Genomic DNA, 17,747 nt, shown 5'->3' on the forward strand with positions numbered 1-17,747 from the left:
GGTGCGTAAACAAATGTTACCCCCATGCAGCCCATTGTGAAACAAATCCTCAGCCAACTTCCGACTGCAGCAGCACAACTACTCGACATTCAAAGCTCGTCCACAGGCTAACTAGCTGGCTAGCTGCGCCCCCAACAAAGCTCCTATTGTCTGGAACTTGTAGTTTTACGGTTTTCTCTCGGCCCTCGCAAGTGTGATTAACTCGGGTACGAAAGACTACAAATCCGAAGTCTGCAGAACATTAAAGGCATGCGCACAGACGCCTCGACGACGAGGAAGGTTGGAGAGTAATTCGTAGCTAATAAACGTTTGCGGGCAGCAACGCTGTACCCGAGGCAGGGACTGTACTTCGCTGAATGGACGGGGGAGGAAGCGGGGCACGGAGCCGGTGTGAGAAGCTCCAGGTGGAGGAGAGACTTACCGACTGAGCCGCGGTTACGAGGCTGCTGCTCCCTGCATTTAGTTAAGTTGGAAGGCTCGGTGTCTCTCACATTCGATCGCTAACGTTTACTTCACTGTTGACTTTTCCTCAGCGCTTTTGAATCGCCCGCACTGTCTAAAGTAAAAGTGTTCACAGAAAGCATAAAAAAGAGCACTTGCCTCGTTCGACGCCGCTCCGGTGTTTCATTCGACTCCTAATCCGTTAAAACAATTAGACACTGTGGAAACACACTCGTTCTTCCACGACGGTCGACTGGTTGTTCACCGAGCGAGACGCTGCCAGGAATTCTCAACCAGTCAACCGACACCACAGCGGAGCTGCGCCCGCACTCGCTGCGCATGCGCGGCTCCGCCGCGATGCTGCAACATGCTAATAGTAACACACAGGGGGCAGCACCAGCACCAGCACTACTACTACTACTACTACTATGAACTGAACATACAGTACACGGTACAGTATGCACTCAAGTGGAAGTTACATCAAGCACTACTACAACTAATACTACCACTGAAGTTTTGCACAGTACAGTTATAGTGCTTAACAAATTTGTTATCAAAATCATTTTTTATGTTTCTGTCATGGTTAATACACCAGTATACAAAAACTCTATAACCAAAATGGCATTTTAATGCTAAAACATAATAATAATTATTGTTTTCAATGTTGAGTAAATTATTAATGTTTTATTTATTTTAACTTTGAATTTTAGATTGCCATTATATATGTATATACATATACTACTCTACATTGCTGTAATATATCTATGTTCCACATGGTACTAGTATAGTACATTGTGCTGTACATACAGCATACACTCTGGTGAAAGTTAATTTGTATAAAATATAAGGAGCCCTCATTTAAGATATTATTGATTCTTACATATAGGCCAACAGCACAACCCTGTGGTCAGTAAAGATAACCATTACTCTCCTGCCATCTGGTATCACAGAAATAAATCCATCCATTGTCTACTGTTTTATCCTCCACATTAGGGTCACAGGTCACTGGAGCCAATCCCAGCTGACACAGGCTGTAAGGCCGGGTCACACCTTGGACAAGTCCCCAGTGTAGGAGCCAGTATTGAGTTCATTTAGTTTAAATGATTAATGCATGGTTTACTGGTTACAGTGTTATTTGTGAACAGGGGACTTATAAATCAATAGAAACTACTGCAGTGACTGCATTGTTTGGTATATCTCCATCCACAGTATCAATATCCTCCTCAGATGCTTCTTTTATAGCCTTTGTTACTTTATTAACGAGACGTTTCATTTTGGAAATCCCCAACTCCTCTCTCGCACACATTGTGGATAAGAAAAGTCCTCAATTTCGTTAGACTTGAAAAGATCAGGTGTGTTCTGAAGGGCTCCCTTAGAAAATTTTATAAGTTTATGTTCGAGAGCCAGTGTTTCCTGATATCCCTGAGTGACTGACTGGTGTTTTATTGGTGTTATTGGTGTAGTGGCACAGCAGATCTCGGGCCGGCCCACAGCTGATGATTCATGCCTTAATATTTAACTTTTTGGTTTGTTTTTAGTATTATGTTGTATTGTTGTTGTTGTTTTTGTACCTCTGTAATTGTTTGTTGTTGATCTGAAATCAGAAATAAATGTGCAAACCCTTTACATGACTCTTCCTTGCCTGGTGATGGTGAATGAAAAATTGAAACAGTACTCACGCCCATAGGAACCTGCCTACAGCTAACGACTTCGGATGGCTTTGGAATACACACACACACACACGCACACACACGCACACACACACACACACACACACACACACACACACACACACACACACAAGAAAGTGAAGTGATGCCTCCAGACAGACATAAACAAAAACAAACAGAATTCACAACTAAGTAAAAAGGAGAAAAAATATTTGAAACAGATTGCTAGTGTCGGTAAAGACTTTGTATTTCTCTAAATAGACACCAGGGGTCAGCACAGCTTAAACATTGATGGTATAATGGTGGACTAATACACTACGTTATGGAGTCAATCCAAGCAATCCTACTCTTGTGGACATAAGTGAAAAGCAGAAGAATAACTACAGAATCAGGGGGGAGTTATTACTCCTGATACTCCATGTGATCTCCATATGATTTCCCCCCTATTTGGCTTTAAGTACTGGCATAATCATATAGTAAATTGTAAAGTGTTGGCAAAATTGTATGTCTGTGTCTGCAGTGTACACATAACCCTCTACCATGTCATGTAATATTCTCAGGAAGCCCACTCGTATGCAATGTGGAAATGATATGTCTCTCTACTTTTTGTTGTCTTTGCATAACAGAAACCTTGACAGCACATTTTGCAGGTTTGTGCTAATTCTAGCTCCTTTCTGAGTAAAGATATTAGGTTTACTGTTCTTCATCAAAATGAGGCTCAGTCGAATACATGTAGCCACTGACCATGTGGAGAGTATAAAAAAGCTGCAGTGCAAATATAAAAAAAAGGTAAAATATAGGTTTGAAGCCTGAAATTAACATGAAGCATAATTATAGATGATTTAATGTATTGTTGGGTTTCTCTTCTCTCTATAATAGTGTAAAGATTTCTGCCTGACTATGTGCAGTGTGTTGAAATACTGTATGTTGGGATTTGGTGCTATACAAATACAATTGTATTGAATTGAATATTGCAGCTAGTAAATGTGGAGCTAAATACTTTGAATACGATGCACATTACTTATTTGTTTCCTCCTGTGGATCAGTACAGTGTGATCCTTTATATAATAATATATTTATTTTAATGCAGAGGTTTTCAAAGTCAGGGGCTCCAAACTGTTTCAGGCATGGCTTTATTGATCAAAAAGAGATTACATAGAATAATATATTGTGTGTACATAGTGTACACCTTTCATAATTTCAATTACCTCTATTTTAAAAATTGCATATTCTATGAGCTTGTTTCCGTGGTTCTTTCTTGTACAGTCACTGTGCATAACAAATTGAAAGTAAAACCTTGAATCATTAATCTTCTCAAAATTAAACATTAAATAATTTAATTATTTAATGTTTTTATTTATTTATTGACAATTAATCAAGTGGGTCAAACACATTGCAGCACGTGTAGAACAGACAGACGATCAACAGAATAATAAAAAATAAAAAGAATAAATAAAAAAATAAAGTGAATATAAATAAATTATGAGAAAGATAATACATAAGTAAAGAAATAACTCAAATAACAGAAAATAGGGTAAACAAAAACAACATAGGAATATAATATAAATGAAAGGGTAAATTATGACATATTCATACATTGGGGGTATTTGGAGGTCAAATCAATCAAAAATAATTATGTGAGTCTTCTGTAATTGTGTAGTTACATCAGCTGCCAGAATGATGTAGGTCAGCAGAAGAAACATGGCACACTACATTACCCAGAGTGCAGCAGCGCCCTCCTGTCTCCGCCCTGCTCGCACAGCTGCGCACTGATCTGCATCCACGTGCCGGAAGTGAGTGTGCGTATGAGCCTGCGCGCAGCCAACCATCCCTCTGACTTGTGCATTAGCGAAAATGGAAGCACTTGCTCTCTCGTATGTGAACTAAACACCGGCGCATTCGGATGCAAAGTCAGCCTCAGCCCACAGACTTGACAGCCCGGTGTTGGAGGTGTCACGCCTTTTCAGGAGCTAAAGTGTGTTTGTACACTGATGGACGTCCTCACAGCTGGCTGAACGGAGACAACGCGGAGCGGGTTGTCTTTTTTTTTCTCCCTTCACGCTCGGTGCGGCTGTTTGCTGGTTCTTCACTCGGATGTAACCACACGCCCATGCGACGATGTCGGTGGATACCGCTGCCTTCAGCGTCTAGGTTCGGTTAAAGTAAACGTTACGTGTTTACGTATTAAAATAACAGTCTTGCGGTTGTTTTGGAGCGGACGACGCAAGCTTTAACCACAGACCTATAACGTTTTACCCATATATAGAACACACTAACCTTTTAATAATAGTACGTATTATTGTTCTAGTTTTATTTGGAGTAGTATGAAGGATGTAAGTCTGTTGATAAAAAGGCATCAAGGAACCGAAGTGGACCTCACAGTTGCACATGCAAACCGTCGCTGACACTGTTTTCCATCTTATTGCCACCGTGCGATTATTTGTGTCTTCCATAGAGGAGTCGCGGACAATTCACACCTCTGCTTCAAGACTATCGATCGCTGATGTGAAGCTAAGATGCGTCTGGCTGCTGTGAGAGCAACAGGACAATAATGGTCAATGCTGGCACCGCTTCACTCTCTTCTTCTGCGGGTGCGCTCGCACAGTGGACTCGTCTCCATCGCAAATGTAGCCCAGCAGATGCGACTGGTCCAGGCCGCTGCACAGACACCGATGCGGGTCTGTTGAGCCACTTCACAGGCATTGAATACCTGCAGTAATACCTAATTTCTCTGGGCGTTTTTGGCAAACGACTATTCAGGGACGCTGGAGAATTTAGCTGGGAGCGTCTTGTCGGGATGTAGGGAGAAGAGAGAGCAGCCCATATTCATGGAGATGGCAGTCTGGGGAGGTGCGTCTACACTGTGCTGGATGAGAAATAATGAGGACCTCTGCTCAGAGGACTGCACTCAGCTCACACAGAGACAGCTGCTTGTTTTGGCACCATTAACGGTTTATATCCCACACTAAAATTAATCAGACAATCAATTGTGGGTTTATTGTTAGTCTCTGTAGCTCCCAGGGTCAATGTGCTAGTTCTTAATGGGATGATCTTAACTACAGGAGAGGTTATTTAATAGACTAAGTAGGGGCCAGATTTCGTATCATTTTGTCTTATTTATAGATAAAGCAATTTTAGGGCATTCACATGAAGTATGTTTTAGTGATACTGACACCAGAGAGAGAAATAATGTCTGGATTTCATTCACACCTCTCCCTCTGAGCAGGCTGTTGTCAGACTGACGGGACTTTTTCCAGTGGATTTCATCACACCTGCTGCTTCTCGGATAAACACAGACATCTTCTGTCAGGAGTCAGTAGCAGCCTTTTTAAAACACGCCCTTGTGGATACAATCAATTTTGTTTGCAGGCGGGTTTCACTCATAGATCTGCCCTGCTGAGAGTCATTGTTTGACCTGGAGTACATTGTCCCCGAGTGAACTTGCCATTGGGTATACATGTTACTTATACACTGCATAGCAACAGCACAGAAGCAACCAGTGACAGGATTTGGCACAGTTTCAACAGCGAAATGTGGTGATGGGGAGAGCAGTTGCAGCTCTCTGATCCTCTGATCCCCACTCTCACCCACTGGTGGTCGAGGACACCTCGTCTCAGTCAATGGGCCCTGTATGGATTTTGTGCCTGAGTTGACAGAGGACACGGCGACAGTGTCAAAAAGCAGTCAGGCTGCCATGAACCCATACGGCAAAGCGAACAGAACAGCAGCCCCCCTGTCCTGCACCAGCTGTGGGGGCTGCTGCTCCCCGCCTCCCCCTTGCCTAATCCCGCCTGGGCCTCCCTCTTCTAACACCTCCTCCTCCTCCATGCCGCTGAATATGACCCCTCCACCACCAATGCTTCCGGCTCCAGTTGTGCAGGTTGAGAACGGCAGCAGCTGGAACTCCTCCACCATATCTTCTTTTGGCTCTCCAGACTCCCACCCCGGTCACCACTGTGGCACCAGCAACCCGTACTGGACAGCAGTCTTCGACTACGAGGCCACAGCAGATGAGGAATTAACCCTACGGCGTGGGGACCTTCTAGTGGTTCTCTCCAAAGACTCCAAAGTGTCTGGGGATGAGGGTTGGTGGACAGGTAAGATCCAGGACAAGGTGGGTATCTTTCCAAGCAACTACGTCACTAAGGGCGACGCTGCCAACTACCAGCAATTTACTGCAGGAGGGCTGGTGCCAGGCGGGGTGGGTGAATGCCCCTTGGAAATAGACTTCTCAGAATTGCTCCTGGAGGAGGTGATAGGAGCTGGTGGATTTGGGAAAGTATACAAAGGAGTGTGGCGGGGAGAGGAAGTAGCAGTAAAGGCCGCCAGACAAGACCCTGATGAGGACATCAGTGCCACAGCAGAGAGTGTGCGGCAGGAGGCCAGGCTGTTCTGGATGCTACGGCACCCCAACATTATTTCACTTCGGGGAGTTTGTTTGCGGGAGCCTAACTTATGTCTAGTGATGGAGTACGCCAGAGGAGGGGCTTTGAACCGGGCCCTGGCAGGAAAGAAGGTCCCCCCGAGGGTTCTGGTGAACTGGGCTGTCCAGATTGCCACAGGGATGGACTACCTGCACAACCAGGCATTTGTACCCATCATCCACAGAGACCTGAAGTCCAGCAATAGTAAGTACTGCAAATAAGTTATTAATCTCCTCTGTAAACAACAAACGTATCCAATCATTATTGTTGAAGTTTTGCAAAGTCAGTGACACATGATGGACATAGTAAACCAATGTTATAGTCTATGTATAATCTTCTAGTATATGTTTAGCAGCTGTATTATATTAGATGTCCACTACATTGCAGGTCAGTCATCTACTTATCATCACAGCAGCTGTTCAGCTGGAGAAGACAATATATCCATGGAAACAGAAATGCTTATTTACATACAGTAGATAATATGGTTAATAATACTTTCAGCTCAAGCATGAGGATTTAACCTCATGAATTTCAGTACACATAAAGCTCATGAATTAAGGTTTCATGCAGTTTGTTTGAATTACAAAACCCCCAAAAGGGTGTTGGTAGGAGTCAGTGAAGAGATAATCAAAAATGATTACTAAATGTTATTTCACAAAATGTCAGACAAATTAAAACGGCATCTAACCGAAAGCAAATAGCACAAAGTGACTTGTAGCATATAAGAACATAACATAAATCTCAGATGAGAGTAAAAGCTCACATTAGTATCAAAGGTTTTGATAAACAGTCGAAATATGGTGCTGCATTGATTAAATGTCCCACTTCTAGTGTTGACCTGTTTGTGGTCTGATGTGTGGTAGTGGCCATTACTTTCTGTCTATTGCTGTACACACAGACAAATCCACTGGGACAAATCATTGTGAAATTGTTTATGAAATTATAGAAGTGAAACGATCATCATTGAACATACAAATGTGAGTTTTTTTGGAAACCGGACACTAGATGAGAAACTTGAGGTTGATGAGGTTTACATCCTGGGGAACTGGTCTCCCTCTACCTTCTTCTCCCCCAGTCATCCCTCTCTTTGCGCCTCCTCCTGCTTCTCCTCCCTCTCCTCAAGGAGAGAGCAGTCCTGCTCTGCATCTCACTGTGCTATTTTTGGTCCTTTGTGCTACTTGCTGTTTAAAGACGCAGTTGCCGTTGTTGGTGCATCAAAGAAATAATACACAGCGAGCATCTTAAGTGCGCGTGTGTGTGTGTAGGTCAGACTAAGTGTGTGTCTGCAAATATGGGGGGAGTGTGCAGGATGCTGCCTAAAGGCATTTTAATGAAGGAGAGAGCAGAAGTGAGTGTGGCTTAAACACACTCACAGATGATCTGGTGAAATGTCCTCTTGGTCTTCTTGACTCTCCCACTTTTCTGTCATGTCCAACCCTCACACATGCGTAGCCTGTTTCCATCTCTCTACTCTCCCTCCTCTCTGTGTGTGTCAGACACTAACAATGAGGATTCAGATGAGCATTGGACGGCAGAGCCTTGGCAACAACACCACAACGCTGCCTTTCCATGGTGACATGGGCACTGCTTCTGTGTCACTGAGTCATACGTGCTCTCAGCTGCTGCGCAAAATGTCAGTTCCCCAATTTAGCGTATTGTCTGTGTGAGAACAGCAACTGAAGAAATGCAGGGACGTAGCAGGAAGGGCTTAGACCCTGTCTACCCCCCGAAGGATGAATCTTTTTGAAAATGTGTGGTTGCTAATCATTAAGTGTGTGATTATGTGACTCATAGTGAGGGACGTTTGCATGTGCTCCACAGTGCCCAGAAGGAGAACGCATCAGCAGGAAGTGAGACAAAGACCGAGTAGAGAGGTTGTGAGTCAAAAGATTGGGAGAATAACAGGGTGGAACAGATCTGGCTGTGGAGAGCAAATGAGCTTGGGGAAAAGAGAGAGAGAGGGAGAGAGAGTGGGGATGTAAGAAGCAAGAGAAGAGACTGATGGGAAAGAACAAGAGAAGGGGAGCGTGGGGGATAAACAGCAGTTCATCTCAGTTTAGGATTACACCTCGGCTCATTGTCCAGGTGCGCTGGTCTCAGGTGTCCTCTTCAAACTGCCGACCACTTGGCATCACTGCGGTTACCGAGCAGCTCAGGCCCCGGAGCTTCTGCTCTGTCTTCCGTCAGCCAGCTCCTGCACTCAGTCAACTATCTTCCTTCTCCCCATTCCCACTGGTCAAAGAAGAACAGTTTTCATGTATGATGGCTTAATGTTTTAGTTGAGATGTCTTGAGTGATGGCCTGACCGGTGGGGATGTGTTTACCAAGCATTCACTCCTGGGTCAAATGAGTGTTTTATCATCTGTGGCTCAAAACAGCATTAGTGGGAAAAGACCTGGGTGAATGCACTCATTTCTTATTTGCCTGCTTCATCTTTGGCAGCAAAGCATATTCCCGAGTCATTTCCCTTGCAACACTAAGATGTGTATTTATATTCCAGCCTAGATTCTAGATCCTTACTTTATACAAGTCGTTATCATCTTGTTCAATTTCATTAGGTTGTTAAAATCATTCATTTGCAGCTGTAAAAGAAAGCAAAATATGCAAAACTTTAACGACCGTAACATTGTCACACTGTTCCCAGAGTGCTCCTGACGTCACATTTGACACGCGGGCGACGCAGTGGTGGAAAAAAACATCACAGAGCAGAGCCACCACCGGCAGTTCAAATGTCCTGGGGATACCTGCTAATTTCAGTGTGAAATTTCATGTCTTATTTCATGGCAACACATGAAACTGATGCTCACAGAGAGGATGTGTGTGCTTGATGCCTTGTGTACATTGTAATCACGCTGTCATTTTTGTACTCGCTCAGCCGCTTTCTCCTCCAATGAGCTCATCCCTCGCCGACATTCGTCAAAGCGTTTCTGTGTTTTAACCTGCCGAGTGTTGCTGTCGGTCAGACTCAGTGGTGAGTGAGTGAGGGAGTGAGGGAGTTTGTGCCGGGGAATAATCTGATTACCATGACCTCCTTAGAGTGATGTCACGACATGTTTGTGGGTTGGCAGGTCATTGCCCCGGAGGACACGCCTTACCTCTCACTCTGAACCTGGATCACACTCTAGTTCACCAAAGCATGGGGCGTCAGTCCTCATCAGTGGCTCATTTGATATGTGGTGAGATTAAGAGTGTGTTTGATCACTGCAGGCGTAGGATATGGTGCACTGATGTGAGTATGACATTTTCACAATTGAGGGGACGGCAAGGAGGGACAACTTTTGTCCTTCTCTTGATGCATTGTTATTTGGTCTTGGTTGTAAAATGCAGCGGTACAGAGACGCTGCTAAGTCTGAAACAGTTGCCTACTTCAGTCTTAATTGTGAGTTATCATGAGTAGGTCTCAACTCAAGGTACCTACAATTCTACGTTTTGGTTCCTCTTTGTGTTTGCTCTTAACAGGAAGAGTAGACATGATCCATTAGTGACAAATGCACAAAGTAAAATAAATGAACAATCAAAACAGCCACACTGGCCAATTAGTTTTTAGTGAATATTGCTTTCCTCACTCTGATGTTTCATAGGACAGGATTTCTCAATCCGGTTTCCCTGCTTCAACACACCTGATTCAAATGAATGAGTCATTATCAGGCTTTTGAGGAGTGTTGAAGCAGAGAAACATGTAAAACATGCAGGGCACTGGGCCCTGAGGAGGATGGAGAAGCCCTGGCTTGGGGGTTTAAAGTGGATGACAAAATGAAAAGTCGACCACAATGAAACGGAAAGTGTTTGGATATTGTAGATACATGACGCAACAAATTTACATATTATTATTATTTACACATTTATATTATTAACAAGTTTTTTTACACAGAGCATTTAGGATGCTTTATATATATATTTTTTTTTACATTACTATGTTTAAACGTACAGTATATACTATATATACACACACATATATATACATAGAAAGAATGTGCAATATAGAGTCTTCTATCCTTTCTTTCAGCACAACCTGTAGGCAATCTGATGACATGATTTTTGTTTCCATTTTCACCAACTTTATAATTTTCACCAAAAAATACTCCACATTTTTAAAAATTGGATTGAATTTATGAAATTTGGAAATTTGTCACATTTAAAAGTTCGGCTGGCTCATTTTGTTGAACAAAAATAGAAATGAAAAGTGGTCTATTTTGTGACTTCTGCATAATTATCACTACTCCACTTACGTAACATTAATCATAATTTTGTCTCAAGCGTGCGTGAGCACTAAGGGTAAATGCAGAATTGTTACATATCCAGGAGCTTCATGGCAGCTGTGAAAAACACAGTCTGCTCACTGTTGCTCCGCGTGTTGCATTTGAGACGCGCTCAAGAATCAGTGAGTGGATCTTAAGTGGACATGTTTAATGTCAACATATTTGTTTAATATCCACTGCCAGGATACCAAGACTGAGTCACTGATAGTAATTGACACCTCGTGCAGAGCTGTGTGGAGGCTGTGTATCAGCTGCAGGTAAGACAATACAGCTGAGCTGATCACTCGTTGCTAACAACAGCTACACACACACACACACACACACACATCAGCCTGTTTCTGTACCTGCAGCCAGTTGTTACTGTACAAACACACTGTGTATACATTTACAATGTATACACACACCACTTTTGTCCAATATTTGTTTTTCCCACTGAACAGGCGTTACATAACACATCTCCTTATTTATTTCAGCAAATATGGAAAAACAAGGCTTTTGTGAAGTTAAATGTGAACACAGAGACTCAAAGATTCACCCAATAAAGACTGAGGGTTGACATGATCTGCTGTTTTGACCGCTGCAGCTTCAAATGGAAGTCATGTTTACACTGTCAACAATCACCTGAATAGTGGGAGCTGTGTGTGTGTTTAAGTGGGCTTGCCAAGTATCCTATATGCTCCTATATCAGTATATAACTTAGACCGGAAGAGACATTTAATTAAAACTGTTTTTTTGGGGAGGAGGTTCCTTTTTTCCTATTAGTCACCATGACATCAGTAATAATAATAATAATAATAATAACAGTGTAATAACTAATAGTCGCTGCCATCGTACATTATAAACTGCAATATTAGTATCTTCACTATAAATTTACCCAAGGTATTGAAATGTTTATGCATTAACACACTTTCAGAGACACATAATAAACATTGAAATGTTTTATTTTTATGGTAAAATAAGTATCACTATTGTTGTTTGATTTGGACGTTTTTCATCATAATAATGGCTTGTTTCTAGGTGTGAACAACCATACAGAAAAATACGATTTTTTTTGGCATTGGCTTAAGGCAGTGATAAATACAAACCATGTATGCATTTAAATTTAAAAAAAAAAAATTAAATTCTACATTTAGAATGTTATAGTCAGTAATGTTATATATATATATAATATATAGATAAAGTAACACATTGTGTCAACATGACTGATATAGGGCCATAATTTTACAATGAATCAAATATTTACTGATTCTAAAATAAATAGTATTAATACTGATAAAGTTTGTAGCACATCAGTGACATCAACATCTGGGAGGTGAATTTTGTTGCACTCACTGTGCAATGTTGATAGTGAGTTACATTATTGTTGAATTATTATTGAATATATTTTTAGGACCAGAGACAAATTTGGATCATGAGGTAAACAACTAGTATAGTGGTGATGAGCTCAGCCATCGTCTGTCACACAGATTCATGGGAGGTCCTGTTTCTAAATAGTCCTAGCTTTGTGGGACTAAATGTCACATTTTTAATCTAATTAACTGATAACAAACACTTCATTTACTGGTTAAGTTTTATTGACAGTGTTTCAAGTTCAAGTAAATGTGCAGTGAGTATGTGCAGCAGGCCTGTGTGCGAATCGAGGTTAGACAGCAGAACATGCAGGGACTCACACTATCACACTATCGCACACACATACAAACACAAAGTCATGTAAATGCTGCAGCAGAGCAACAATGACCCCATTCTCACACAGCAGCCCAAGACAGAGCAAGACCGCGACTCACAATGGCAGGAGTCACTGCAGGGGGTGGGGGTGGCGGATAAATGCAGCGAGGGACGACTGTAGGCTGTGAATGACAGAGCGATGGATAGAGGCAAGGCAGGATGGGTAATGCAGTAGCTGTAGCTGACTGTGGAGAAAGCCCCGGAGGCTTAGTTTGAAAAGTAGCAAAGAGATGGATGAAACAGCAAAGGGATAACACGGTGGAACAAATCAAACCCCATATACAAATCATGTCCTTGAACAATCGTTATTCTGAGAGCAGACAAAATATGAAAGATTAGGATTACAGATGAGAATTCAGTGCTGCCTTTAAACACATATACAGTACGACATAACATTATATGACTTGAGGTCTGATTTGGCAGTTTCTTAACTTCTCTTTTCTTTCGATATCTGCTATCACCTTTTACTTAGTAGTCATTGATTATTCATTGATTACTGTCAACTATTAAATAAATGAAGTGAATTATTCTGGTCTGGTTTCTTTGCTCCATGTAACAAAGAAGTCATTTAAACGGAATCATTTATTTACAGTATGTTGTGGACGAACCAAGACATTTTACCACGCCATAATTTTCAACAGTTTTATGAACCAAACAATTGACTGTTGAATCTGTAGATTAATCTATGATGAAAATATTTGGTTATTCATTATTCATTCATTGAGGTCTGTTTTTTGTTGTATTGGCTTTCCATCCGTACAGAACCCGCCATTTGCTGTCACTATATTTGTTGTCTTCTTGTGTTTGGAGATTGTTTAGGTCTGCTCACTTTATGAGAACTTTAATTTTCTCTCCGTATAATGGCCCTGGCTTTCTTCATTCTGTGATATGGTATAGGGTTATAGTTGTGTTTGTGTGTGGATGAGGCCTCAGCAAACGCTATACTAACAAATGTTTGAATCACCTCACTGTCAGAGGAAAACACTGCTGAGTTTCAGTGAGTGAGAGAAGGAGCGAGAGCGACAGTGACACAACAAAGCCACGCAGTGATACCAGTCGAAGGCTGCATGATTAATAATCAATACACACACACACACACACACACTCACAATTGTTGTCTCCACTGTTTAATAAATGTTGATTTAACAGAATAATGACTCCTGGCTGTTTCTCTGTGGACCTGCCAAGCACAATGACACACATTTACACGTCCTCCGGCTTTATGTTGTTGTATGCGATGAATTAAATCATATAGCATTTTTAGTTATAAACACAAAACATTGTCATGAAATGGAAAAACTATTGGCTGTTGGTCAACTTATGGCTCCAGTGTTTCTGTTTATGGCTGAATGTAATGATATTTGTACATACATTAATGGTTAGCAAACCTTAACATTTCAGTCACAAGGTGACACGACCTGGGCTTCTGTATGTTTAGTGGTTGTTAGCGGTGTCAAAGGTCATTCAGTCAGATAACTGACAGCACACTGCATGCTTACAGTGGCTGTGCACCGATGAGTTGATCCTAGAATCGAATACTTTTAACCACTGTTGTAGAAATTTGACATATAAACATGTTGTTATTAAGGACACCTCACCCTCTATGAAACCATGAATGTGAGATGAAAGACAACTGCTTCCTTTCGTGATGTTTACCAGGTTTTATCAGTCAGTTGGTTTTCTGTCTCTAAACGGTACCCCATTCCCACTGGACCAACAACAAACAAACAAACATTGGGAATGTGTTTAATCAGCATTGACTCCTGGGTCAAATGACTCCGCAATGCACATGAGATTTTATCAATTTCATCTCCAATCAGCATAAATAGGAACACATAACCCGGGTGAACCCATTCATTTACTCTTTGTTTGCTTCGTCTTTGACAGCGATGCAATCTTCTAGCCATTATCACAGCCATTAGTGATGGACCTTTTTTTTCTTTTTCTTTTTTTTTACAACTCGGGGAAAATGCTCATTATATTGTGTTTATTTAATCAGCTGAATCAACTGAAAGATTGATTGGTCATCACCGGCAATGAGAATGGTATTAATCACCTATTTATGTATAATAAAATGTGTAATAAATGTGTAATAAAACGTATTTTGAGATTCGACTTGCCTCAGAAACTACACATCGTTACAATAATTGGATTTATTATGGAAAGTTAAACAATGTTGTTTTTCATCCTATTTCAAAAGAAGTTTGTATCAAAATGTGTTTCTAATAACATACAGCAAGCAATATTATTCTGTGCACAAAAACAACTCTCGTCAAACTCCAGAAGCTGTGAAATTCCCACACTGTAATACCACACAGACACACACACTCCTGACAAATAAAAGCGGCTTCATCTAACACCAGCGTCTCCTCTGAGAGAGACGCTGCCCGGTCACACGAATCTGGCAGCTGCGTTTCTGCCGAGACAAAGTGAATGGCTGCAGGGTGAAACTGTGCCACTGTGCGGCTCAGGATTAGAGCCCCAATGGCCTGTGGTTGTACAAGCAGAGCCAAGCTGGGGTATCGATAACATGGGAGCACAGTCGCTACAACCTCTGTATCAAAATGCGGGGGAGTGGGAAGAAACCCAGTGATTGCATTGTGATTTTGTTTTGCTTTTAATTGAGTGTTGTTTATGAAGTGAGGGGCCTTAAATGCAGTGCATGAGTCACTTACGTCTTATTTGCAGTGTTATTGTCAAGCATTAAGCAAAAGCTATGATATTTTCTTAAGATTGTGTTATAGCTAAGTTATGGGTCAGTTAAGTTTTCATCCACTTGTTATTAACCTCTTTATCATGTTTCTGCCTCTTCTCCTCCATCTTGCTCTGTGTTGTTTTGCCTTTTCCTCTCTTCCTGTACCACCTCTCCCCTTTTTTACTGCCCTGTTTTTCCCAATATTTCGTTCTCCTCCTGATTTCAGCAGCTCTCATCTTTCCCTCTCTTGCCTTTTTCCCTCTTCTCTCTTCTTCTGTCTCCCCTCCCCCCTGCTGCTCATCCTCAGCCCACTACACCACCTCTCACATCACATAATCTCAGTTACTCTGTTTTTTTTTTTCTTTCTTCTTTCTGACTTCCCTCCACCCTCATGCTTTACTCTGGGTTTCTTCTTCTATTTCTTGTCCCCGGTGTGTTGTGATCACAGCCAGGCTGACGACAGCTGCAACAGCAGACAGGCAGTCAGACAGTGAGTGAGTGGTGGAGAGAGGGAGGAAAAGAGGGGATGACAATGGAGAAAACCAGGGTCTTCAAGGATGATGAGGCAGTACGGTTGTTCCCTGTTTGTTGGCACTGTCTCAACTCTTAGCAGATGAATATGTTGGGGCGTGCAGGGTGGGCACTGGCTGTGTTGATGCACCATCAGCTCGCTGTCACGCCAGTAAAGTTCACCAGCAGAGACAGACAGCAGGAAACTGCTCTGAGGTGATGGTGTTGTACCTAAACAGGCAGCAGCTCCAAGAGTGCAGACGGTATAAAGCAGGGTGATGTTGCTGGGAATTGTTGGGGGAGGTGACAGCAGCGTCTGACTAAGATTTGTTGGAACACTGGTCCTGAGTTGCTGACTTGGTGCCATGGCAACAGCTGTTCCACCCTGCTGGCTACACCTGTTTTTGGATGAAGGGCAGGAGGAGGAGCAAAAAGATTCCTATAAGAGGAGAGGAGAAGAAGAACAGGCGTATAACGTTCATTTAATCATCCTTACTTCATGATGGAAAGTGGAATCAACTAATTATTTCGTTTAATGCACAAGTCCAGTCAATCCAGACTTAAACTTCACCTAAACTGGCCCTACCAAACCCACGGGTGGAAACAGTCTTGTAAAAACTACCTTAAAGTATATGACATTTACTGTACTTAAGTATCAAAAGTCATTTTCTGGTAGCAAATATACTTAAGTTTTAGAAAGTAAAAATATTTTTTAAAAAGTGAGGAATAAGGGTTAAGCCATGGTCACTCAGTGGTCGGGGGCGTTGTCTGTCAACTGGAAGGTTGTGGGTTCAATTCCTGGTTCTGCTAGTCTATATGTGTCCTTGAGCAACACTTAACCCCATGTTGAAATGGATGAATGTCAAAACTATAGTAAAGCAGCTGATCAAGACTGGAAAAGCTCTATATAAACACAGACCATTACCGACTCTTCTTTTTCTGATTTTATTTGGTAGTAACGAGTAACAGAGATAGTTAGAGGAAATGTAGTGGAGTAAAAGTATAAGTTGCTAGAAATACAAATAAAAGAATGTACACATACTTGAATTGTGTACTTAAGTACGGGAACAAAGTATTTGTTTCATTAGAACACTGCATGGACATGAATAGAAGACATTACACACCTGGCTTCACAGTATGAGAAGCACTGTAAAATAAAGAGTGTGGAAAGCAGATCCTCATAGGGGCATGAAGGCTTGTCTTGTCAGAGTCATCGCCTCTTTTTTTCCTGCATTGTAGTCCCAGTCTACGACCTCTGCCCTTGTTATCATAACAACAAGTTAATGACACAGCAGAGCGAACTGGTCTTTGCTCAAATAACACAAACAGTGGAAGGGAACTGGTCAGGCTTCATATTCAGAACGTCCCTCTCTGTCCATGGTAAAACTGAATAGCTGATAGAGTTGTACTATAGTAGGTCAAGTTTCCCATTTCTCTATGTGCTGACCCTTTGTGTTTGTAAAAACCCTTATATTGTATGTATTGAGAAATCACAGCGTCTACGAGGTTGTGTACTGTCACAGATATAGTGTCATTAAAATGTACTTAACATTCTGTTCTGATGACTTGAGAATTAGATTGTCCTCATAGGTCACTGTAAGCCTGTTTTGTCTGCAAATAAAATCTTACTTCAGATTAGACCCTGAGCCCCAAACCTACACAAACACTTCAAATAGGCTACGTTCTGGAATTGACCCACATTATTTCACCATCCGTCTCTCAGCCACATGACAGACATCCTGAAAGGAAAAATGAAAGCCCTGACAGGTGGAACCATGGACAGACCTGTGATCAGCTGATCAAACCAGATAGACCGGCTGCAGATAGACTGCTCAGGTGATCGAGCACAAAGCTCCAGCAGCTGATTGCGTGCTCTGTCATTACACAGTGTAGTTTACTTAAGGAAATGCAGCACAGTGAGACAGCATTCAGCTAAGCTGACTGGTCACAGACACGCCTTATTGACACAATCATCTAGAGTTTGGTTTTCACATTTTGTCAACCTAATTTGACAGCTTTTATG

General features: G+C 41.9%; 1 protein-coding gene across 1 annotated transcript in view; it reads left to right on the forward strand.

Moving 5' to 3' along the window:
- Nucleotides 1-3,939: 3,939 nt before the first annotated feature.
- Nucleotides 3,940-17,747, forward strand: part of map3k10 (mitogen-activated protein kinase kinase kinase 10) — a 29,715-nt gene continuing 15,907 nt past the window's right edge. Inside the window, exon 1 of the mRNA XM_044031994.1 lies at nucleotides 3,940-6,739. Within this exon, the coding sequence (XP_043887929.1) occupies nucleotides 5,743-6,739 (997 nt within the window). The 5' untranslated portion in view covers nucleotides 3,940-5,742. The remainder of the gene's footprint in view (nucleotides 6,740-17,747) is intronic.

This window comes from Solea senegalensis, linkage group LG8, assembly GCF_019176455.1.
Source record: "Solea senegalensis isolate Sse05_10M linkage group LG8, IFAPA_SoseM_1, whole genome shotgun sequence".
Taxonomy (NCBI): Eukaryota; Metazoa; Chordata; class Actinopteri; order Pleuronectiformes; family Soleidae; genus Solea; species Solea senegalensis.